Source organism: Centrocercus urophasianus, unplaced genomic scaffold, assembly GCF_019232065.1.
Source record: "Centrocercus urophasianus isolate 14NV4802_14NV808 unplaced genomic scaffold, USGS_Curo_1.0 seq_14, whole genome shotgun sequence".
NCBI classification, from domain to species: domain Eukaryota; kingdom Metazoa; phylum Chordata; class Aves; order Galliformes; family Phasianidae; genus Centrocercus; species Centrocercus urophasianus.
This window is the reverse complement of record NW_024884586.1, coordinates 29,366,060-29,391,668: the sequence shown is the minus strand read 5'-3', so window position 1 is coordinate 29,391,668 and position 25,609 is coordinate 29,366,060. Positions and strand designations below refer to the sequence as shown.

The 25,609-nt window shown below is 39.4% G+C and overlaps 2 protein-coding genes across 2 annotated transcripts in view; both read right to left on the bottom strand.

Moving 5' to 3' along the window:
• Positions 1–941: 941 nt before the first annotated feature.
• Positions 942–10,674, bottom strand: PSMA6 (proteasome 20S subunit alpha 6). The gene is made up of 7 exons (XM_042814596.1): positions 10,515–10,674; positions 7,475–7,569; positions 6,374–6,455; positions 5,976–6,131; positions 3,933–4,111; positions 2,531–2,625; positions 942–1,150 (listed from the first exon to the last, which is right to left on the bottom strand). Exons 1-7 carry the CDS (start codon positions 10,588–10,590, stop codon positions 1,093–1,095), a joined length of 741 nt encoding a protein of 246 aa, XP_042670530.1. The 5' UTR covers positions 10,591–10,674; the 3' UTR covers positions 942–1,092.
• A 2,548-nt stretch (positions 10,675–13,222) lies between these two features.
• LOC122157791 (protein only RNase P catalytic subunit) overlaps positions 13,223–25,609 on the bottom strand; it is a 38,099-nt gene continuing 25,712 nt past the window's right edge. The window contains exons 5-7 of the mRNA XM_042813910.1: positions 16,492–16,640; positions 15,271–15,466; positions 13,223–13,653 (exon numbers count right to left, since the gene is read on the bottom strand). Of these exons, the coding sequence (XP_042669844.1) occupies positions 13,513–13,653; positions 15,271–15,466; positions 16,492–16,640 (486 nt within the window). The 3' untranslated portion in view covers positions 13,223–13,512. The remainder of the gene's footprint in view (positions 13,654–15,270; positions 15,467–16,491; positions 16,641–25,609) is intronic.

Genomic DNA, 25,609 nt, shown 5'->3' with positions numbered 1-25,609 from the left:
TGAAAACTTACGAGGCCTTCCCAGAGGTCTCAGAAATCAAAGAGAATTTTAGAGCAATGAAGACCAGTGGAATTGCAAGACAGTGGAAAGAAGGTAAGGAGCGAAGTCATATTAGCTTGGTGTCTTTCCAGGAGGACTTTCATGTCCACCCAACCACCCAACAGTTACAAGAATCTAGTAAACTTCCCTTTCTCAGTCTCTGCTCCATCACCTCTCTGTTTGCATGGATACTGAAGCCTCTCCAATTCTAACAAAACAATAAAGCAGTTTCCTTCACTTTGACTCAAGTTTCTCAGTCTTAACTTTTCTCCTAGGCTAGAACCTTTGAAGATGTGAGGAGAATTGCTTCCCAGAGACATTCTTGTTCATGGATCTTTTCTGTCAGCCCCATCCAGCCCAACACAGATTTTGTCATTACCCAAAGACTCCAGTCGGGTAGGGGACATCCAAAATCCCAAAGTACACAGAGAATTCGTTTCCCCTAAGTGCTAGCTTCAGAGCTATTCAATTGTAACAGACATCTATTACTCCTTCCCCTTCCCAAACAAATTTGTCTGAAGGAATGCACAGGGAATCACAGCTCAAGTTTTTTCTTCAGCTTTTGTTATACTTTCTCATACAAACCTGAGCAAATCCTCAGGATTTAAATTGATGTCCTTTTAATTTTTCCTGGGATAAAACAGTAATGTTATAAGACTTTCAACATCAGGGAAAAAGAGAATAAATGGAAATGTAACAGTTATCAAGACACACACCACAATCTGACACAAAACATTATACTAGGAGTAAAATAGCTCAGGTGAAAACAGAGCTGAGGACAAAATTTATATTAAGATAAAATTAACAGGCAAATAATCACCATAGAAACATTCGAAGTCATGTATTTTGATGAGAACTTCATAAAACAAAGATTAAAAAATACATTAAAAGGAGACATTGAGTATTTCAAAAACCTCTGTTTTATTTGTACAGAGTAAAATACATTGTATTGTGAACATCGTTTTCATCCCATAATCGAAAGCCATTATTAAGTGTCTTCTTTTCACCAAATACCCTGGTCAGAAGCACAGACAATGGAAATAGGAAAGCTAATTAGTCTCTCTCTGCCAGAGCTACAAGGTGCATGTCAATCTCTGTTTCTGTAAGGATCCTGAAAGAACAAAAAGAAATCCTGAATAGCTTCAATGATTCTTCCCCTTAAACTCCAACCTACTATCTATTCAAATTGCTTTTATACATTTCAGCCCTTTAGAGCCCTGCTGCCAAGGCCACAATCCAACATTTCAACTGTTTTTGAAAAACAAAAGGAAGAATCAAAGCCACTAACTCTTTAAGTAGCAAGTGGTAGAAAAAGAATAGGTAATTTCTCCTATGCAATACATTTGCAAGCTGGGACCTGGTGAAAATAATGGGTATGGTAATTAGTGCAATTACTCCAAGGAACACACATGTTCTTATAGCTTTTTCCTTCTGTTTGTTACCCATCTTTCTGAAAAGGACATGACTGGTAAATGAAGTTTGGCACTGGAAAAGGGATTATTCAGCTCCTGTATGCTTTTTCAGAAATGCTACGCTATTCTGTTGTCCTAAACATCCATTTTGAAATGTAAAATCACTCATCAACACCACGTCAACTTTACAGCATTAAGAAGCACTCAAAAGTTTGCACCTGTAGGGCTCTGAGGTTTGAAGCCTCTCTCCTATCCTCACCTGCTAAGTGATTAGACTGAAACAGCAGAGGATTTCCTCCCCACCTCAACTGTTCCTCAGTTTTTTTGTTTTATTTTAATGAAAAAAATCAAACCAAGAGACAATGAAAGACTAAGGCAAAAATTAATGAATGACTCTATGGCAAGCCTGACTAGTAACACATACCTAGATGGTCTTTTTGCATTAATCAAAATGCCTCCAGATTTACTCTTACATTCTTTCACACTATAATATGCTATATGAGAAGGCAGTCCAGCACACTTTATCTAATGTGAGGCACAGCCCGCAGCAGGAAGATTTCCAGGTATTGTCTGGCTAGGCTGACCTCGTAACCATGCTGCACACACAGGGCTGCACTCCAACTCAGACAATAGTGAAGGCAGCAGGGAGGAAATGGCAGGTCTTCCTTTCAATCTAGGTAAGAATGTGCTGTACTTGGAAAGTAAATGTTCAGCCAGATCCAAATCACTGCAGTGATTTGTCCAGAATATTTTAATCTTGTCAAAATAACTGCATTAATTGTCATGTTGAAAGTAGATTCCAGATACTAGTACAAACCATTTTTTAGAAATTCTCTTAAGCATTAAAGAAATATCCAGAGCAGACATAACAAGATTTTGATCATCATACAAAACAACACTCTTTTAAAAAGACTGGGCTCCCTAGGCAGTTTAAATACTTTAAAGCAGCATCTTGTTTTTATTATTATTATTTCAACAGTGTCTTTTACACATTTTGAAATTACAAGTAAAAAAAATATAACAATCAGAAAACAGAGCTCAAACTTCACGTTCTATCAACAGTGATCATGATCACTTACCTGAACTTTGGATTTTCCACTGTAACTACACCAACTTCTATTTCTGAAGGTTTGAAATCAATGGATAGTACAGTAGACAGGCATGTTATTGCTGTCTGAAAGATGATAAAAAATTATCAATAAACAGAAAAAACTAAAGCATTTTTAGTAGATTTAGCATTAACAGTTATTCTCTCTTCTAGTTTTATTTCCTTCCACCTCTAAACCTCAGCCATAAAGTTTCAAATAGTTTCTGTTTGGTACAGAATATACTGCCTCTCCAGTTCTCTCTCCAAGAAGCTCAATCTAAAAAAGCCAATGGATACATTTTCTTAACAGGAAAAAGAAAAAAGAAAAACACAAAACCTTTATCAGGTAAAGATTAACATCCCAGGTCCTGAGAACAGAACACGTTCCCTAAGTGGCAAACAACAGATATAATCATTACAGTCCAGGATTACTCAAAGCATGTTACTTGTGTGGCTTCCATTTTGGCTTGTCTTCTGGTCACTAAAATTACACTGGCTGTTTTTAGAAGTTGCATTTAATTATGGCTTTTTTTTTTTTTTTCCACCTTAGTCATCACCTGTTTTAAGAGGTGTTCTTTCCAACTTCACTCATGCTTTGAAGTCAAGTTATAATAATGCTGAAGACGTATTCCTAAAATGATGACTGACCACAAAAAGCTTTGTAAAACTGCTACATAGCCAGATGCTTACCAAATCAGTTATTTTGCACAGCATTCACATGTCTTAATACAATACTCTGTTTTAACTTACAGTGGGGTCAATTGCTTCAGATTTTATACCTTATTTCAACTGCTGATCTTGCAAAGCAAGAGACCTAACATTACAAGAGAACAAGACCAGGCAGGAGAAACGGGTGGGCCATAGGAGAGGACTGCTTAAACAGCTCTCTACAGTGTAGGTGAAAAAGGATAACTATAACACAAGCACATTAACCTGTTATATAAACAGGGTATGCTTTTATAATGGGCCTTGAACAACAGTTCTTACAGTAGGCAGAGCATCTGTTGCTCTGTGTGCTGGACTGAAGCAATAGCGGTGCTCACCTTGTTTGAAACACTGTTTAACATTGTTTTGAGCACCACTGAAAAAATATTAGACTGGTATGCCCAGAATCAAGCACTGCAACAACTAGCCACCAACTACAGCTGGAGTGCTACAGCCACAGGTTCTACTTCAGCTAATATAACGCAGAAAAACCAGATGAGAGGACTCTAAATGCTTACAAAATACCTTCAAAGAACTTTCTGGTTGAAAAGCTATCCTTGCTCTGGCAACAGTACAAAGCAGTCAGAATACAGGAAATGCCTAACTGCACTCCTCTGTATCAGAATTCTACGTATGCCATAGTCATTAAAAATACTTTGACAAATCTTTACTGCCTTCTACCAGCCTACCTCTACAGTTTGTTCATACGTCCAATCAAATTTCTTCTTTACTTTCTTTTCAAGGAAACTGGTCGACTCTGTCTGTTTAACTCCTGCAGCTGTGGCCTTGAATCCACAATAGTAACCTGCGGGATCACACTTGTACACCTGAGGGCCGTGCTCTTCATCAATACCAATCAAAATCATACCTTGAAGAGAAAGTTTGTTTGTTATTATTTCTTTTTCCAATATTAGCAGTTTTACTGAACCAAAGAACAGTTTGATACTCCTCTCCTAAGAAACACATGCATGCAAAGCAGTAGATCCTCACACATAAGTTCAATATCTAGACCTGAGTGTTCTTTTTTATCTCTCATTTGCCTTTTCTTACCAGTGACTCACACCAGGCATGCAACTCACTTCTGTGCAAACTAGATTTGTGTCATACCCAAAGAAAGCTATTCATTAAACACAGAAATGTTCTGGGCAGCCTCACTGTGTAAAGAACAACAAAGTCAGGAAATAAAGAAGTTTAATCCTGATACAAGTTCACATCCTGTGTATCATATACCAATGAGACTTTGAAAACATAAAAATCATTCAATAAAGATGCTTTTAACCAGAAAGCAACTTTACAAACACATTGACGTTATTTGAAATATTAAAAGATCACTTTTAGATTTTTAAACAGTGAGGAGAAAAAAAAAGGAAATATCAGAAGACAGAACAGAATCTTTGAAGGCCATTTGACTAAGTGTTTTCCATTTTGCGATTTCAAGTGGTACAAACTGGTTAAATCCCTGCAGTGCATCTGTGTCCACCTACACTTCCAGATCTACAGTTTCGAAGTTTCAGCATACACATTAAAAATAACTCAAAATAACAACAACAAAAAGAAAGCATCTTCTACTGCTTTTAGCTTTACGTGTGTGTAACTTTTAAATAGTAGTTGCAGCTATATCAGCTTCTGAACAACTAGTACTGCAGATGAAAAATAAATCCCTATCAACTTCTCAAAAAAAAAAAAAAAAAGTATTTCTTAATTTTGACATTTTTCTTCTTGCGCAGAAAAAAGTTCACTTTCTATCAGTATCAAAGTACGGGAAGTGCCAAGCAAAGAAATGATTGTTCCCAAACATTACAAGTATATAAGCATGGAAAAATTTCCCCATCATAGAAACTGTGGTGCAACCCTGAATGCTGCTTTAGTAAGAAGTTCTAGTGCCTACACTTCTGCCTTACCAGAAGTGATTCATCAGTTCCAAAAATATTCTCTTTAAAAGAAAAATTAAAAACAACAACAACAGAAAAAAACTTAGACAGAATGTTTAATGAAACAGCAAATGAGGAAACATGAAGTCTTTTACCTCAGTTCCCAGACAATCTACCAATATGGCTACACTTTGCTCATGGCCAAGTGTAAGAGAACAAAAAAAAAAAAACAAAAAAAAAAAGGAAGTCAAAACCAACCTCAAAGTACAAGGACTACTAACTGTGGTAGAAATACACACACATACATATATATATATATTTTCTCATTTAAACATAAGTTACATTTGCTATTATGAAGAAGTATCTGTGCAGAAACGTAGACAAGTGAAATTAAATACATCTTCCGTACAATACACAGAAAAAGATTAAGTTAAAAGCACCAGTTAAGCTTCTTTTTAGCCTATACACATTACTTAGATACAAAACAGTTGAAGTGTGCACAATCTGCATTCTCCACATATCCGTGATGTTTATGCAGACCACATATGCTAGAAAGAAGAGCATCTTCCATTAACAGCCATCACCCAGCAAGCAGACTAGGCCCATAAAGCTAAAATAAAACAGCGACATGTTTTAAAAGCACTTAAATAATTCTCTTAAATTTAAAAGCTAAGACAGTGGTAGAATCGTGCTTTCAATTCAAGACTTCCAAGATTATTCTCATCTGGTTGGTCATCCCTCTCAGTTCTTTGGTGACATTCATGCAATTTTTCACAATTAGAAAACAGGTAAGAATCTCGTAAGTTACACTTGTTGCACGATTAAAGCAGAAACAGCACAGATTCCATACACTGTACTTACAGCAACCAAGAGGCCTCATTTCAGCATTTTGCGTATAGACCTGAGAAATATCCGCAATCCTTTTACATAGCATATCCACAGGGATGTCGTAGCCATACTTGTACTTCCAGTTAGCAGCCTCATAGCGGGCCCTCTGCACCTGGGATCTGCTGTCAGCTAGAGAGAAAGAGTTAATATTAATTGTACTGACTGTGTACCACATTTATTCCCAGCATTTGAGAAAGCCACACCCAACTCAGTTAAAATACACACACATGAGAACTAGACAATTTTTCTAAAACTAGACTGAGAGAAACAAACTTCCTTGAGTGAATAATTAATTTTATGCAATACACAGTTGGTAAATTAAATAGAAATACTGACGCTTCGGATAGTTAAAAAGATGGTGAATTAAATACCTGTCATTCCTGTCATCACACAGCCAATATTTTCAGTAATGCTGAACAAATGAGTTACTGTGTTGGAATCCAGTAACTTGTCCTAAAGAAGAAATAGAAATATAAATCACAGAATATCCTGAGTTGGAAGGTCCCACAAGGATCACCAAGTCCAACCACCTAGCTCCACACAGGACAACCTAAAATCCAAACCCTATGCCTGAGAGCATTGTCCAAACGCTCCTTGAACTCCAGCAGGTTGAGGCCATGCCCAGTGCTCTGGGGAGCCTGCTTGATGCCCATCATCCTCTGGTGAAGAACCTTTCCCTAACCCCCAACACAACCGTCCCCTGATGCAGCTCTATGCCATTCCCTCAGGTACTGTTGCTGTTGCCATTACTAGAGAGCAAAGATCCTCACCATCTCTCTGCTCCCTGTGAGGAGCTGCAAAGCACCACAAGGCCTCCCCTCAGAGTTCTCTGTTCTGGGCTGAACAAACCAAGGGACCTCAGCTGCTCCTCATACACCTTGCCTTCCAGACCCTTCACCATCTTTGCAGCTCTCCTTCAGATGCTCAATATCTAGAAAAGGCTGTCAACTAAAGCATGACCAATACTGAAGTCCTTTTCTATCTCAGTAAATTTTGAAAACAAAACAATAAGACTTGAGTTCCTAGTCCACGTTGTCTTCAAACACAAGAGTTTTTTTTAATCCATTTGTCAACAGTACAACACCACTGTGCTAAAACGCTCATGAAAACATTATTATGCTACTGGCATACTGTTTTTTTAGTAGGAATTAAAGAAGAGAAATTAGAAAACTGACTTTGGTAACTCAGCCCTTACAATTCAGAACAATGTATGCATGTCAAAGTACACCAGACCCTAATATTTTTTTTTCCTTCAGCAGCTCTAGAGAAAAAACATTACTGAAGTACTCGGTGATAAAACATACAGCTGAGCACTAAACAAAGCTATAATTCAGTATAATCAGAACAACAAGCTATCAAACAGCTATATACGTCAGTGATAATAAACATAATCGTAATGGTGTGGCACTACACCCTCTGCTTATTTGATTCCTCACTTCCTCCCAGCCCTCTTTCAAAAACAGACTACTTACAGGTACTTTCTTCTGCGTTACAATTACTGCAGAGTCTTTCCCACGAACAGCTACAGACGTAAGTCCACCCTGGTTTATGGCCTTAAAAGCATACTCTAGAAAAACATACAAAAGATATTAAAAACTCTATTAGATACGTTACTATTAGCAACTCTGTCACATCTACAGCCCTTGAAATCTCACCACGTTCTATTAGTGCTTCATTCAGGTATTTCTAATAATTTGCCTTTTTCTTCTACGACAATATCTAACAATTTGTTTTAAATTAAAATGGCAATTCTGCACTTGACCGAAACATTAATCCAACACAACTGTAAATCTTACACATCATTTTCAATATGTGGAGCTTTCAAGTATTACTACCATTGCAAGGATGTGATTTCTTCTGTCCATTTCAGTCAATACAGACAAAAACTGAAATAACATGCAAGGAAGAGAAATTTTAATCTTATCACATCTTCTGACTTGATATTCAAATACTACAGAGTTTTAATTTACTTTATAAAACAAAATCTGTGTACACACCTACTAAAAAGCATTATTCAGACAAATGATTGAAGTTCCCTTCATGTAATCTAAGAAATACATTTCCCTTTATTAACAATTTCAAAAGCCACAAAGGTCTTTAAAAAAAAAATCTTTATCTGGTAATATATGATAAGTACCCAGAATTTCCTAATATCTAGTCAAGAGATGAAAGTTTCAGGCACTAACTTGATGTAGATTTTTTTTTTTTTTTTTATTAGTTATGTGAATGAGGCTGGAATTCAGAACAATCCACTAAAACTATATTCTAAAACAATATGAGAAGGAAGGTAAGCTGTTTTAAAAGCTGCAAAATCTGTGGCAAACTGGAACATCAGATCTTTCTTCTAAACATCATGCAGTGCTTCACAACTGTGCAGCTGGCTGAGCACTGACACAGGCTGCCAGTGGCTGTGGAGTCTCCTTCTTGGAGATCTTCAGAAGCAGCCTGGACATGGCCCTGGACATCCTGCTCTGGGTGTCCCTGCTTGAGCAGGGGTTGGAGAAGATGGACCCAGAGGTCTCGGACAGTCTCAACCAGTCTGTAAATCTGACACGTAGGTGTGAGAAGGAATAAGCGCCTTCAGAAACTTTTGCTCACAAATACTGAGAACCAGACAGAGTGCTGGCATTTCAGTCTGGTATCAGTATACTGGAAATCTGTTCTGGAAAAAAAAAATCAAGTTTTAAGGCAGCCTCAGAGCAACACGTGTGCCTACACCTATCCTCAACAGCACCTGATTAACTGGAATCTAGCACACATACCAAGATCCACACAATTCAGAAAAAAAAGAAAAAGGCTGGAATCATATAGTTGACCACAAGCAAACGTATCTTCTACCCATACTGTGTCTAGATACTAGCCAGGAGAGACATTTGTGTGGGATCATTCCCAACTTATTAACCTGGCTGCTGGCAGAGCGATCTCATACTTACTTGAGGTTAACTTGCACATCTAAGTACTTATCTCCCCATCTTTCCCTAGCAGACAGGTACTCAAAGTACCTTTAATACAACTTCAAACTACATGTAAATACTCCCAAACACACATACAGATACTCCTCAGACCTGGACAAAAGATACGCAAATGCCATACATTCCTCATATATTAACTTAACTGATGAACATACCCAGGAGGCAGAAACCCTCAATTTACTCTTTGCTACAGGATGCAGAAACTATGACCAGCAGGTAGTACTGCAGCAAAGAGAGCCAGAAAGGTGTTCCAGACCAACCGGCATGCTTTAATAGCAACTGAAGACTGTATCCTGTGACTCTTACATTACACAGCCACCAACAACCAATGCAAAAAAGCGTTGCTCTCACTAACCACATATATAAGGCTTACTGTGCAAGTTGCATACAAACTCTACATGCACTATAGGTATTAATAAAGCACACGTATATGTGTGTAGCTAGTACAGGTAACTTTCTACCTACATAAAGACATCCATATACATGCAATTTCATAGTTGTACCTTGTGAAAAGGGCTCTCCAAGACTGCACAGCCTACCCAGGTAAGCCTATTCCACACAGCAGGTCAGACACAAAAGAAACTACTGGCTACTACTGACAACTTGTGCAGACTGATCTCAGCAACTTCCTTTCCTGGAGAACAGATGAATGCACAGATGTGCTATGTATTGCACACAGTCAGGCTGCTGCAGCTGGGAAAGAGCCACTGGGATCTAGGGAGAGAGCATCAGGATGGTGCTGCAAGAACAAGTAACTCATCTAGTCCAGTACTGAAGATCTTTTAGGCACGCTGTGGATAAACTGCCTTTGCACTACTAAAAATTGGCTACGTTGTTACAGAGGACCCTAAAAAGAGCACTAGGAGGCACTTCTGCAGAACCTGGTGCACTGGAAAAAGAAAAATAGATTCAGTTACCTAAAGAAGAAAAATAATTTTGGCTGCAGCTTAATCTCAGAAGGTTTGCAGACGCTGGAAATAAAGGCTGGTTGCTATTATCTCACAGGCCATGCTGCACAGGACACACACACCGTACTCAGGTGTAACAATGGGGAGCATGGATTACTGCCAAGCTCTGACTCTGATGTTCCGGTACTGTTTGGGACAGCCCAAGTCCCATTCCAAACCGCTATCGTACCTCTCAGACCCCACAGCACAACGCTGGTAACAAGACTGACTGGAAGAAACACTTAAGGGGAACAAACGGCTGTCCGGGCAGCCCTGAAGTCCCCGGAGTGGCACGGAGGCACAGGACACACCACAAGGCTCTAAACCGCCCCTCACCGCCAGCGAAGCCGCCCTCTCAGCCTCCACGCACGACCTGGCTGGCTGCCCCAGCGCCCCTCTTCTCGCCGCGGTACCAGCTAGGGCAGAACCGAGCCCCCGTGCCCGGCCAAGGGAAGCACCACGCTTCCCTCTCCTCCGAGTCAGCGGCCCGATACGGAGGCGCTCTCCCTCGCCGGCCGCAGCCCGGCACCGCGGGAAGGCCCGGCCCGTGACGGGGCAATTCAACGGCGACATCCCCGGGGCTCGGCACCCACCGACTTGGTAGAGGCGGCCCTCGGGCGAGAAGATGGTGATGTGGCGGTCGAAGCCGGCACTGGAACCTCGAGACATGGCGGCGGGAGCGTCACGGCCGAGGGTCTGTCAGCGTGCAGGACCCCACCGCTACCGCAACGGGCCGCCGCCGGAGCGCTTCCGGGTCACGGGCGGCGCGCAGGCGCCCAAGGCCTCCCAGCTCCCGCACCGTCACGCTCCATCCCCACCACTGCGCATGCCCGAACTGCGCGGCGCCCCTCTGCCTCGTGCCTCCCCTCCGGAGAGTGTGCGCAAGGGCGGTTGGGGTCGGTCGTGGGGGGGCCGAGGATTGTCGCGTCGTGACTCGTCGCCTCCGCCGGACGATCAGGGAGCCGCCAAGACGCTGCCTGGCGGAAAGGCGGGGGGAGGCCGCGGTGCCGCGGGAACACTCGTGAAACAGAGAAGCTCCGGTGTGAGCTACGCGGGCAGCCTGGGGAAAACCAGCCCCTTTGCTTTCCTAACAAAGCGCTTCCACACGTTGTCTCAGTGAGCGTAATTTTAAAGAAATACAGCAGCCTCAAAGAGGGCGGTTAGGGTACTAATGAGGAGTCCTTGTTCCTACAGCTGCATTGCAGCGCGATGTTTGAAGGCTGCCTCAGTCGGCGTCGGTGCGGAGGGAAATCTCCCTTTAAACTGACGAACACACATCTGCCCAGCAGCCTGGATTTTCCCCGCTCAGTGGGGTGGGTCTTACTTTTTTTTCTTCTTTTTTTAAGTCGGGCCATCGAAAGCTGTGAAAGCTGTTTGGATAACCGGACCTTCATTTCAAATACTGCCTGGTAAAATAGCGGGTGACAGGTGCATTTTGGAGTGCATCGTTTGCCCCCCATGAGATCTGCTTTAATTTTTTCCTTACAGCTATCCTTTATTAATGGGACACTGAGTGTTTATTACAAAATTGTCCCCTTCATTTTGGAACAGTGTTGTGGGCAGATGAAAAACGTTTAAAATTTGTGGTGGGAAGTCTCCAGCCCAGGGCCCCATCACCAGCTGTGACCAAAAGCAGATGCCCAAGGAAAAGCATTAAGGCTACAGAGAGCCTTTAACGATGCATTCCCTGAATATTCTCCCAGCCTCCTGCTGTCTGCAGGGACTTCCCAAAACAGTGATAGCATCTGGTTATTTAATAGCCCGGGCTGGGATTCTCTTTCATGAACTTGCTGGTTTCCCTTTGAGCTCCTGTGAACTGCCTACATCCACAACATGCAGTGGCAAAGGGCTGCTCAGCACAATGTATTGTGAAGTTTCATCTGAACACTCAGGATTCCTAAGACCTCTGTTTCTTTTAAGATCTCTTTTCCTCTGGGCCTTAGCTTCCTAACTCCTACCATACATGAAGCTATTTTATATTGCAACATAGGACTTTAATAGCAGATGTTTTAGTTTTTTCCCCACGAGAAAAAGGAGACAAGAAAAGCAGAAGGAATGCTCAAACATTTCATCAGATTTCCAAAAAGCAACCAAGCAAGAAAATCCTTGACTTTTGAGTGTTTGGATTCAAAGATCCAATATTTTTCTTAGATCAGGACTGAGATTGAACAGTTGCTCAATACCATCAACATGGCAGAGCAGAAGTCATACCACTTCAATGATACAGCTTCTAGAAGTTTTGTCCATCTATGTAGCAATTTCATCAAATTCCAAAGTATGGTTTTGTTTCACATGAGTAATCAAATATTTTCCATGTAATATCCATCATCTCTTACCAGCCATATGAGAATCAAAGTGCGTGCTGAAAGCTTCTGAGAAAGATGTTCTCACATATTTTTTAACATTATAAACAATAAGTGGATGATCTTGGAGATGAAATTGTTCCACAATAGCTACAACACAGGCTCAGTCAGTCCACTCTTCCTCCAGACTAACTTTCCAATGTGTCTCCGTAACCAGGGCTTGCCAAAAGCCAAGCTGAGCATTCGTTCCATCTCATTCCCCTTCCCCTCACTCCGTGGACTCTCAAAGGGCACCTGTGCCATTTGCAGTGGTTGCAGGCATACCAACTTCTATTGCATTGGGAGGACTTGCCAGAATTGGCCTTTCTGGATTTAAACACAAGCCCATCAATCTGATAAAGTAACACAAGGAAAACATTAAAATTCTTGTGTTTTTTTTGTTTTGTTTTGTTTTTACAGTACTATTGCACTAAAAGGTATCAAGTGTCAAGTAGATCTCGACTTGCTCTTTTGTTGTTGCCTATAAGAATTTCTAGTTACTGCCAATTTTTGTTTAGAAAATTCAAGAATTTCCATAAGAAAACTAGTCCAGTGGCATGAAATCTTGTCAGAAGTAGCAAATCTAAGACTGTGAAAGAACAATACAGTATTTCACCAGCTGTTTTTACAGACAAAATCTTAAAGTATGTTGTGACAATAAATCTTTTGCATTGAATGTAGTCAAATGAATTCCAATTAAAGTGAGGAAGTATTAGAGCTACATGTGCCAGACCAATGGCAATCATGCCATCTGCCTCAGTAAGCTCTATTTGCTAGGTTCTATTAAACACTGTGACAAGATCAGCATGCCAATTTTGAAGGTACTCTGAAAGTCTTGCCTAATTTTTCTGAAGAACAGAGTTCATGAATTTCAGTGTAGATGAAAAGCTTCAGCAAACAAACAAACAAACAAAAAAGATTTAAAAAAATTTTTAAAACAATAAACACATCACCTGAAATTCCAGAGGGAAAAACAAGTTTTAATTCAAATCACGTAGAGAGGGTACAGAAATTGCTTGTTAAGATGGAAATAACAGACCTAATTCAACCTTACTGGATTAGCATTTGTGTCCACAGGTTTATAACAAGAATGAGTTTGACAAAAAGCAGTTACTGAATTTTCTTTAGTTATAGGCCTCATACATTAATCCCATAATTGTACTGCTGAGTCCTCCTAATTTGCAGCAGCTGCCTAGCAAAACAAAAACAAAAACAAAAAACATCACAGAAGAAGCTTCAGCTTGTGCAATTATTTGGTTCTGTATTTCTGCTGAAGGCAAAGCCATTTTCTTGGTATTTGATATGAATATTTTTCCTCAAAAGTGTCTTTATAGGGGATATGCCATGTGTCACCCGTTGTCTGTACCACACAGTCATAACTGCAAGCAGGCTGTGGGATAAAGAAAAATAAAAACAATTGTTTAGACTTTATCTAATACATTAGCAAAACGCTGATTATAACTAGCTATTTTCCTTAGAAATCTGCACAGACTCAGTTATTTAGCAACTCTCAATTATTTGCTCATGAAAATAAATTATAAGATTTAGCACTGGAGGAAAAGTTAAAATCTCTTTTACTATTTTGAGGTCTAGGTGGCGTTATAAATGGTTAAAATTCTGTCTTCAATCTCCACCAGGTAATAATGATTTGGGCACAACACATTACATTTTCAGAAACACAAAACTGTTTTTTTCTGTTCAGTTAAATGAAATCATATGGGAATTAGTTCAGGATGCAGTGTTTGGCAGCTTGAACACATAGGGCACATTAAAGACATCCTGTGTTTGTCCCTCCAGTGTACCTCCACAAACTGATTTGTACCAAGGATGTTTTAAGAAAAGGAGTTCTCAATAACACTTACAAGAACAGCCAGTCAGACAAATATAATTCTGGTCTACTGTGTTACAGGTATATTAACTCAACGTGTGCAATACAAATATAAAAAATCACTGGTTTGCAATTATTCTCAGAACATATTGTCACTCTGTATTTATACACTTGGAAGTCTATGATTGGGAATGTCCAACATCCAAAATCATTCATATGTGAATTAAGATTTGAAAATTACTAGCCCTGCTACAACAAAATAAGTACAGCTAAAGCTGTGTTACTCAAGTAACACTACATCCAATATTCATTTCCATTAATAGGAATGTATATAGCATTCATCTTTCTGTATATAGCTGTCATCTTTATAAACCTGTGTCTCTGCAGTTACACTGCAGTGAAGAACATTCATTTACAATTTTAACTAGAGCAGCAAGAAAATGAATCTAAATAAGTGCAGTATTGCTTTAATTCAGCAGTAACACTGGAGGTAGACCGGCCACCGAGAAACCACATGATATGCAATGTCACATGATTAATTTTTCCCCAGAAAAATCTGCTCAAGACTCACAAGGACTTCTGTCTCCTGTGCGTGCACACAAACACACACACACACACACACACACACACACACACATAAAGCAAAAAGTACAGTATGAGATTGTGCTAGGAAGTCTGTGATTTCAGTAGCTAGATACCAACTACAGCTCTGACTACTCTGGGATCTCCTTCATGAAACCTTACAGTTATGCCTGGATAACATTACAGAGAATACTGAAATGCAGGTATTTTCTTATGGCTTCTCCTTTAACGTAAATATGAGAGAAATTCTATTACACAATTAGAAGCATAATAGTGCTACAGAGAATTCTATAGCTCAAAATTTAAATTAAGTGAAAAAATACTAGCACTTACATTTTACAGCAGCAGACAGACTATTATACACAAAAATATAACATTTACATTATAAACATTTAAGGTGACAATTTCTTACTTCTTGACAGCTTTCATGTTTATGCCGTGCTTTGTGAATATAATCTTCAGTAAAAATGGAAGTTTTGAGCCCACTGGTACAAATCTGCTTCTTATGCTCCAACAAAAAACTTCCTGCTTACTGAGTTAAAAACTCCAGTTAATTAATATCCTTTGTGTGCTTTCTGAACGCAGCAGAAAACTTACCAAAAATTTTATGTGTTTTCCTCCTGCAGAAGAGGAAAACACTATTTGGTGTCCACGCTGCCACTTACGGAACAGATGACGAGTAACGCTGTCAGAAAGACAAGCTTTGTGATCCCGGAGGAAGTCTCTTGTGACAAATTTGCAATGTTTGCCTGACCGGAGAGTGGCATATAACAAGAAGGCATCATCTTCAGAACTTAACAAAACAAATGGAAAAGACAGAGATCACTCACAAGGTCGTAACTGGCTGCAGTAAATGAATCAAGTGCTGATCTGGGATTCATTCATCAGCAACACAAAATTCCCGTCGCTATTTTAGTTCTGTGTTAAAATAATTTCTGCTTACCATAAGGCACCAAAAGAAAGAGAGTACAATAAAAATACACACTACACAACATTCTTCCCTTTTGTTACCATCTGCTAATGTAACAACATAATCTTTTGTTACAAAACTTAACAATACAGCACTATGTGGAACAGAACTGCTAAAACCAGAAAGGGCAGCCTCAAAACTTTGCAGAAATATAAACAATCACCACTGATAATAAAGCATAATATAGGCAATGGCTTAAATCTGTAACATGGATAAATATAATTCCAAAAAAGGCCTGATGATTATTTGCAAAAGGTATTCAACATTAGCCACTATTAAACAAAAATAGCTTTAGGGGAAAATCTCTAAAACTGAATTTATAGTTACCCTATAGCTGAAGATGCTGAGAACTTTGCTTGAAATTCCTTTTTGATTGTTGTGGATTACTGTAACAGTAAGTGTCAGAACACGAGATTAGTAAGGCTCTCTATCCAGGGTGACAGTGTCCCCTTTGCTGGTGCTCAGACAGTAGAAAGGAAAGCAACTGACTCGACAGCAAAAATAATGAGAGCAAGAATTAGAAGGGTGATGAAAGAGAACCGATCTGAAAGAAGGAGCAAGACAGAAGAGTGTCGGACTGGCTGTTGGGACATGGAACCTGGTCAGAAGGTCTGGGAACTAGGATCACAGAAGAAGCAGCAGAGACAGGTGAACAATTTCATGTGATGTAACTCTTAATAATGCATCATTTAATGTGTAGTTTTTTAAAGCAAGTATAGCAAGGAGTATGTTTCTTTTTCACACATGCAAACTAGAGATACTAAAACCTATAGCTATTAATACTAATTAAAAACACACATAAATCAGGTGTTGATTGCCATGAAATTTAGGTATTTTCTTCAACTTACATATTTTCAGCAAAGAAAAAGTCTGCCTTATTCTGCATTTCCTTCATAACCTCTCTTTTCCAATTGGAAGAGTTGGTCAGCATGTGTTTGCGGCCCAGCACAAGTAAACGGGCATAGTCCTTTGCCAGGCAGTTGACAGCCTCAAATAGCTGCAGAAAAACAAAGCAAAACAAAAAGATTTCCTTAGCTGTAAGCAAACAGAATGGCACAAAACACTTTCACATCTGTATGTCAGCCAGTGGGACTTGTGACACACCCTCATTTCCCACAGCTCTTACCTGCAACACAAATTAAGTAGATAACTAATTTGATTCTTCAATAAAAAAGTAAAATAAATAAATAAATAAACAAATAAAAATTCCTCGCAGGAAGCTGTTCTCAAAACACAGAAAATGCACTGCTTCTATAAAGCTTTCCCAGCTCTTGCAATTTTGCATTGAGCTACCTTAGGGACCTAGATCACTTTGGAATTTAAATAATGTCTAGCCTTGGAAAAGATATACAGAGAAGTCCTAGCTGGTACTGGAGAGAAGGACCAAACCCTAAGCCACACTGCTTTTCCAGCTCCACCTGTTGTCCAAATCACAGAACTACATTTGATATGTACTGCCCTGTGAGGAAGTAGCAAGCTACGGCAAAAGGAAATTCATGACCTCAGGATGAAGGGTTTATGAAAGCCACATCCAGACTAGCCTCCCACTGATGAACCAACGTCCTGAGGTGGCAAATTCACTGCTGTATCAGCTTCTCTTCAAAGGGACTTTTTGCCAGGCTCTCAGAGCCATAAATGCTGCATAGTGCAGGCATTTCTGCCCAGCTCCCTCTTCCAGCTGTTCTTCAGCATGTTTCCAGCTCCTGTCCTCCCTCCTCCTGCTCTCAGCAGGCAAAGGTTCTGATATTCAACCTACACATGGGTACACATGGAGAGGAGTTGGTAGGTGTCACAAAGCACTGCCACCTGAATTCTGTCCAGAAAAAGAGAACTGTTTCTTCAGACCGAAGGCTGACGATTGTATGCTCAACCTCCAGGGAAAGGTGCTCTCTAATTTGCAACTGTTTGCTGCCACTGTTTGTAGATACAGCCTCCTGATTTTTCTCCAATCCCTTTTCCTACTTTGCTAACTACTTCCTTCTTCCCCTTTTTCTCTTCCCCCACTATACTTCCAACTGCCTTTCTCTTTTTTTCCTGTTTTTTTTTTTTACTCTTTCCCTCCCTTTAACTTCCCTAAATTAACTGGACTCACCATTAAAAAAAAATGGCCCAACAGCATGCCATCCTTCCTCTAATTGCCACAAAGACTATGCTTGACTTACACAAATGAAAGGCAGAACGCAGGTATAACTTTTAATTTCACAAGGTACAGATAATTTTGTTCTGCACACTGCCTTGCATGATGTGACTTTACTAGAGAGCACTGTGTCTCCTTTGAGGCTAGAGCACTAGCAGAGGTGTCACATTGCCCAGGTGGGGGTTTCCTGAGTGTGGCTACTCCCACCCACAGCTGCTTCTTGAGAAAGGAACACATGAGACATAGTAACACTTGCTTTAGTCAGAGAGGAAAATGAACATAATACTGTTAACAGAGCAGCAGCAGTGATACCTCACTTAACAAGGAGTATTTTATAAATCTCCTGTTTCCAAGAGTTATCTAAAAGTTACTGTTATGTACCACTACAAAGTGCAAGCACCCTGGATGCAACAAGCTCTGTGCAGATGCACTCTTCTAACATTCCTACACTAGGTTTGCAGCAAATGTTGGCTGTTCAATAATCTGTTCAGAAGGCAGTGGGTGGAAAACGTTAAAAAATATATGGCACGCACATTCCTCATGTCACTCAAGAATTTCTTGAGAATGAGGATTACAAAATAAAAGAATGACCTTTTATACACATCTATTTATAATGAGTTGGTAAACCAGACTCTGAGGGAGCCAGGATGCAGCCACAAGTCAGTCTGAAGCTACTACAGATCAATGCAGGAATGAAGACCAGGTTCACAAATGTATGTTGATCCCCAGTGTGGCTCCCTGAAGGACTTTGTTATTGCTTAATTTTTATAGGAAAAGCATAATTAAATTGATGCATATTTACAGTGTGTGCATTCTAATTTTTATTTCAGCTCCCTAAGCTGTGAATCAGAGAAAAATCAGCACTCTGGCTGAGTATGTACATTCATCTTTCCTCAGGACAGTCCCAGAGATACGTGCATGTAGCTACTTCCCCCCAAGTGAGTTCTTTCTTGTTCCTGATGCAGTGTTATTTGAAAGAATTTGCCACCACCATCACATTCTTGCCCTTGCAGTAAAATGCACCTTCGCTGCTAGCTGTGCTGGAACAATCATTAACAGTTTCCCATGGGAAGGGAATGCTCCAGCACTAGTTCCTGGAAGGAGCTTTGCAGAGAATCACGTTCACGCAAAAATTGTGCACAGTTTACCAAGGATCAAACCCAGGAGTTAAGCTGAGGAGCAGACAGTCTTTGTCACACTGCAAGATTAATCCTTTTCCTTCAGTTGTAAAATAGTCTTATGAAGTAAATGCACAATTAAATCTCCTTTTTCACAGGTGCACAATGCAGCACTGGGAAGACAGGCTATGAGCTCATACAAGGGACTTTGAACAGGGCAGGATATAGATTTCCCAAGGCCTCACTGCCAGCCACCCAATCTGATCACCCTATGCCACATGTCACATTTTCAAAGGTTAGCTTTCTGCACACAGCACTTTTCCTTAGACATTACCGGTGCTTTCCCATTTGTCAGATGGGAAACCCCTAAGAGCCATCACTCAGAGGCACAGCACTCAGCCTCTCAGCAAGAGCTGGCTCACCTGCACACAGCTACAGCAGGAAGAAGTAGCCAAACAAATAGCTTAAGTCCATTTGATGCTAATAAATTTATGTTAACCATTTTCTAAACATTGGGTGTTACTAACCATCATTTTAAAAGCAAAGCACGCCTGGTGCTGCTAATAACAGCAACAAACTGCTCTTACTGCTATTGCTGTTTTCCCCCGCTGGTAGTGCTGCCTCCCACCCACTCCTATAGCTGTGAATTACAGGGGAAACCACTGTGCTGATGCAGGTACCAGGCCTGAGCACGCTGCCAGCTGCGACTGAGCATAAGCATCCCCAGGGTTAAGCAAGGAACAAGTTCCCACCATCAATATATTCATTTGAACTACAGTTTCATCATTTTTAGTTCCTTTTTTACATAATACCGACAAAGAAACTCAAGAAACCTGTGCACATAGCTGGTACACGTGATAGGAGGAAAGAGACTTTCCCCACAGCACCCCAGCTACGCAGGAAGGCACACAAGACAGGCTGGACTTTCCCACTGAGCCTGGTAATTTCACTGAATTCAACACCAGCATCAAAGCATCAAACACAATAGAAGCTTCTTATATTCCTTACGTTATTACTGAGAAAGTCTGTTTTCTGAGGCATCCTGAGGATGCTTCTGCAGCCAAGTCTGACCTGTATACCAAGACACTTGGTGTTTCATCACAGTCAGAACTGATACTAATTGCAAGACTTGCCCAAGTGCAGCACTGCATAAATACAAACATGCCTTCACCCAGGTAGAAACTAACTACAAGGACACTCCATGCACATCATCCAAGCTAATGTGTCTTCTTGATTTCTAAATGCAAACAAGAGTTTCAAAGACCAGCCTCAAACAGATTAAGCTCAGGCACAGAAGCAATAGCATAATTTATGTTTCCCTGCATTCATGCTACCCTGGGTATTTTGCCAGTAATGGAGATACCTTTAATTACTACTCTGTTTGATTAAAGTGAAGGAGGTGGAACTTCCTCAAAATAATCTCTGAAACAGTCTGGAATGCAGAAGCAGTATGTTTGTAATTAGACACTGGCATTCCATTCTGCTTTATTATAGACTATAAGTAAATTTCCTATTTCAAACAAGTTTGAAGAGCCACCTCAACAAAATAAACCTCTTTACATTGCCTTTATGTTTGGGAAACTGATCCAAATTTCTCCTATGCCATAGATCCCTACAATTTCCAGCAAAGAGGCATGCAAAAGAAAAGAAAAAAAAGAAAGAAAAAAAAGAAAAAGAAAAAAAAAAAAGTTTTGAAGTAGATATTTTCTAATATATAATCCAATTACAGTTATTCCCTGCTCTTACACTCAGAAGGCATAACAAGTAATCATTTAATGGATAATGAAGAAGTATTTTCTACAATAATTAACAATCAAATGGGACCCTTGTAGGTATCAAATAAACATATATATATATATAGTATATATATATATATATATAGTATATATATACTGTACACACAATTTAACTTTCTAGTGTGACATGAAGGATAGGGAGGCAGGAGCACAATCATTAGTTGGAAGAGAGCTTTCTGTATTCTGGCTTTTCAGAACTGATCATGACTTTGGAAGACCTCAGCCCCTTCTCAGAGCTTACACCTCACAAATCATATTTGCACATACTTGTTGAATGTCACTCTTATTGAATGATAATATTTTCATCATCATCATGATCTTCAGATGAATAAAGGTCAACTATAGATAAATGAGAGAAATGCGTAATGACAACAGTTAGCATAGCATGTTATTAAATGAACAATGCCAAGAACTCTGAAGTGACAGCTAAAAAAGAGAAACATTGGTAGGGAACTGCTCAATTTTGTAGCAGAATTTGTACAAGAGAAAAACAGCCACATTCTGACTCTTAAAACAACTAAAAAAATATGTGGAAACACAAACATTCCTCAGTTGCATAACTGAATTTTTGAAAGTTGAGTTTTGAAAGTCACTGCAGCGCCAGTTAAGTTTCCCAATCCGCAAACTATTCTGTTATGTAGCAACAAGCTCCAACTTGCATGGAGAAGTTTTTTGTTAACCAGTTATGATACCATTTTTTCCCAGTCACTTAAAAAAAATATATGTATACTATTGGTTTATACATGCAAGCAGACTCATTGATGTTGGCTCAGTAATTATGAAGTAGCATAAAGATCAAGAGAAGCAGTGAATTTGAAATCCAAAGCAGCATTCTTACAAAGCAACAACTAAAACTGGGAAATGTTTGTATTCACAAGGAAAATAATGTAATACAGTCATTCTTTCCTTTTGTTGCAAGTGTAGCAAACTTCCTTACGATTTTTAGGAATTCAAAAGTACACAATGCAGTCATAATCAATAATCTGAAACCTACACCTAGGCTTTGACTTCCGCGATCTCAGAAGTTGCACCTCTCTACATCCTGAAAAAAGTTCATGTGTGAGAACTACAAATCTAGGCTGAGATGGCTCCTGCTGTTTTGGCTCCACACTCTCCACTTGGCTGCACAGTTTTGAGGGGCAGGAAGATTAGGTGTGTGGCTCCTGATTCTATGTTCCCATCTAACTGACTTGATTTCTTGACAAGGGGCTTGTGAAGAGAACATGGAGATTTCTCCTGCAAAGGAATTTGTGGGAGGCAGAGCTGCTCATCTCTCCAAGCAATTAAAACATTCACATGCAAAGCTTATTCTTATTGTAGAATTATACTTTTTAATATGTTCTTTTCAGACTAAACTGGGCAATAAAAAGACATAGGTATCATTCATCGCTCATAAGCTTGGCTAATCAACTCTAAACATGAACAGTTTTAGACTTCAGTTGTTCTCCCTGAAAATTACACTCCTGTTAGATGGAGCTCCTTAGAAATTAACATTGAGCACCTGTGTCACTCAAGTCTTTCCAGGAATTATAGCATGATTTGTTGGAACACAACTCTTTACTATTAAGGATAAAATCTCTTTCTTAGATATGTCTAAGTTTTAAAAATACACATTTTACTCATGTCTAAGAAATTAATTCTCTAGAAATAATGGCAAATTTATGATAACGTTATTGTTATTGTTAATTCCTGGATGTTTCCCATTCTAGATAACTCCTTTCCAGGAGTTAAGTATCAATACCATAAATTAAAAAAGATGAGGCATTTTTTCCTTACATTGCAATTAAAAATAAAAAAATGATAAAAGGTTTATTATGAAATCTAGGAAGTCAATTTACACAAATAAAACTACTATGGTACAACACACTACTATCATGGTACAACATCCTTCCCAAATTTCAATAAATTCTGCTTTGTGGGTGAACAGCTGTGTCATGCTGAGCTGCCTGCAGAGTTAAGCCACAACAGGAATCTTACGTGGAGCGTTTTTTTAATCCAGACTTCTACTGAGTATTCACAATTTTGTACCAAAACTTGGAGATATGCAAAGTCTTGAGAAGAGCCACTGGTATAAATCCTCCATACTTGGGGAATGAGTGAGATGATTCTGTCAATCAGTGATTATACAGCAGGAGGAAAATGAGCACGTAAAAGTTCGAAAGACACGAAGTGTCACATAAGCGTTTCCACATCTCAGTACTATCCTTTATCCTCATTCTGAAATTTTTCCTGCCTGTATTGCTGTTTCCTCAACAATTATTTTCTTATTGTTCACTACTCGCTGCTTAATGGCACCTCATACTGCAAATATGCCATTTTTATTTTCATGAACTAACAAGTTTTATGAAAATGAGAAGGTATTTGATTTATTTTATATAGCATGCAGAAGTGAAACTTCATCTACTGGAGCCACAAACTGTAAATGAAATAATTATCCCAAATGAAGTTGCAATTTCAGGGATCTGCCATTGCGTTGTCACTTTCGCATTTCTATTATTACTGTAGCAGCTACATACAAAAACCTCTAGATCACAGAAGAGTTTCTGTTACCATTTCACATTTCAGAAAAAAATGTAAAAAGTTATTAGAAAGGAATATTTGTGAACTACATGAAGCTGCACCAATCTTACATTTTGACAGGCTGGGTCAGAAGTTGTATGTAAGTACTGAAAATCCAAAATGTGAGCAGACTCTCCAGGTGGTGGTGGCAGTGGTGTTACGAAAATGAAAGAACAAGCTTGATTGATCTTTTCCATAGATAGGAAATAACTTAGAGCAGGACTGAAATCAGCTTTGTAAGACCAAAAATGACAGTTAAAAAGATACCAATATTTTAGTTCTCACCACTGTCTTATGCAGATGTCTGTAAAGCACCACTGACCCAGTACAGCGTGAAGTGTTTTCCCCCTTTCCAATCTGTGGTTCAGAAAGTCCCAGGCAGTACTTTTGTTCTTTGAGGAAAGGAGCTGCACCAGCTGGGAAGATCGGTGGGTCAGCAGGCACAGGTATGATGCTGATCAAGGCCCAGTAGAGCTGTACTTCTGCAGTGACAATTTACCTCTCAATAAATTTGAGAATTACAGAAAAACTTTAAAATATAGACAGTTTTTGTGCCAAGAGGTAAACGGGCCTACGGCCCAGTAAGAATGACACAATAACAAGGAGAATCATTTGTAAATCAACAGCTTGCAATTTAAAAAAATAAATAAATAAAATTCTATAGCATGCAGCAAATATTTGTGGTAGAATTTTCACATGGTTTTCGTTCTGTTCCTCATTACCACTATTTCCCGTCTGTTTGCTACAGATTATTATTCACAGCTAAAGACACTACCTCCAAAAAACATTGTTCCAATAAGGACTTCTAGTCCTTTACACAAATAAATACATTAACCAATACTATTCAGACCTAGTGATTTCAATTTAAAAGATGAAAATGTGTTTAATCCGACAGAGAACATATCAAATGTTCACCTTCTAGAGGGCAAAAATTAGAAAAAACAAACTACAGCAAAAAAAGGCCAAGGGTGGAGGAACAGCTGTATGGCCAGAGCCAGGCCCACCTGCCCTGCACACATACCAGCTACCTGGCAGACCATGCAATGAGGCTTCTGGCAATGAGAGATCAAGGAAGCAATCTGCTTAATACTAACGTAAGCATAACTAATATTTATCAGGCTGGAGAAAACCTAGGGGACTTCAATATTTCAGCATTATTCTTATTAATATAGACATTAACTTGCATTGTGCAACAATGTAGACTCAGGCTACTTTGCTACCAGCATCACTGCTGCCAACATCTGAGGCTAGAGATCCTAGACAGTGGCCTAGACATGGCTAAGATCCACAAGATCTAATTTACTTCAATGCTTTTAAATAGAAGCGGGTTGATAACAGCCTGAAATACTCAATAGCTGAGCACTGGGTGGGTCAGTGTTTATCTTAAGTACTTTTCTTTAAGGAGATAAGATAAAGTAATTTGACAAATTGATAATATTGTCAGCTTCCACGAGTTAATTATGGGTGATATCTGACATTTATCTGAAAGCTCTATCTCCTGGAAATAACTGGTTATATAAAAACATTTGTCTACTTTGTTAATTTTTGTCACGGTCAGAAAAATAAGCCCAAGAATATTAAAATATGATCACCAGAAAGATTCAGGCAACAGAAGCAAAATAAGAACATTCCACCCATTGTTTCAGGGAAGTCTTTCTCATTTCAAAGGAGATTTCATTTTGAGGACTTGGAACAATTGTTTCCAGCTATCTGTCTGTGACTATACCCACCAGCCCATTTGAGGAATTCCACTGCATCTTTGCCCACTTCTGTGGAAAGAATGCACATACCACATAATGGCCTCTGCAGCACTCAAGACCAAACGTCTGCATTCAAGTGCAAGGGATAACTTTAGTTTCCAGACAATACAGCCCAATTTATCTGATAATTCAGTGTTAAAAATATTTGATATTACAGGTTACGTTGGCTAGGCGAGCCCAGTGAAGGAGCTTGTGGATGTGAGAGTGAGTAGGACAAGAAAATAGAATCCCTGTTTTACTGTTGGCACTTCTGAAAGTCCCTTTGGAGATGCTCATTCAGCAGAAAGATAGAACTTCCTACTTTTCAAGGCAAGAAGACATGAAGTATGACATACGTATCAGTGACAAGTGATGATGTCAAAAGCCTCCAAGTATTTTATTTTAAACCTCTTCGTTCAACCACTGCATGTTAGGGCCATCATGCATAAATGGATGTAGATAGTGCAGTGCAATGTTTTTCAGGGTAATAACATGTAAACAAAAAATGACTTTAGATATTGAAAGCAATGCAGCAAAATTAACATTAGACAAGCCCAGGACAATGACTCCTAATAATGAGCAGGATAAATGAACGCCATTAAGGCTGTCTGGTTCAG

Excerpts from the sequence above, each read along its gene's own strand:
- PSMA6 (XM_042814596.1), bottom strand. The coding sequence starts at position 10,590 with ATGTCTCGAGGTTCCAGTGCCGGCTTCGACCGCCACATCACCATCTTC. Across the intron at positions 6,456-7,474 it reads TAACGCAGAAGAAAGTACCT|GACAAGTTACTGGATTCCAA; the intron begins GTAAGTAGTCTG and ends TTTCTTCTTTAG. Across the intron at positions 4,112-5,975 it reads AATGAGGCCTCTTGGTTGCT|GTATGATTTTGATTGGTATT; the intron begins GTAAGTACAGTG and ends TTTCTCTTCAAG.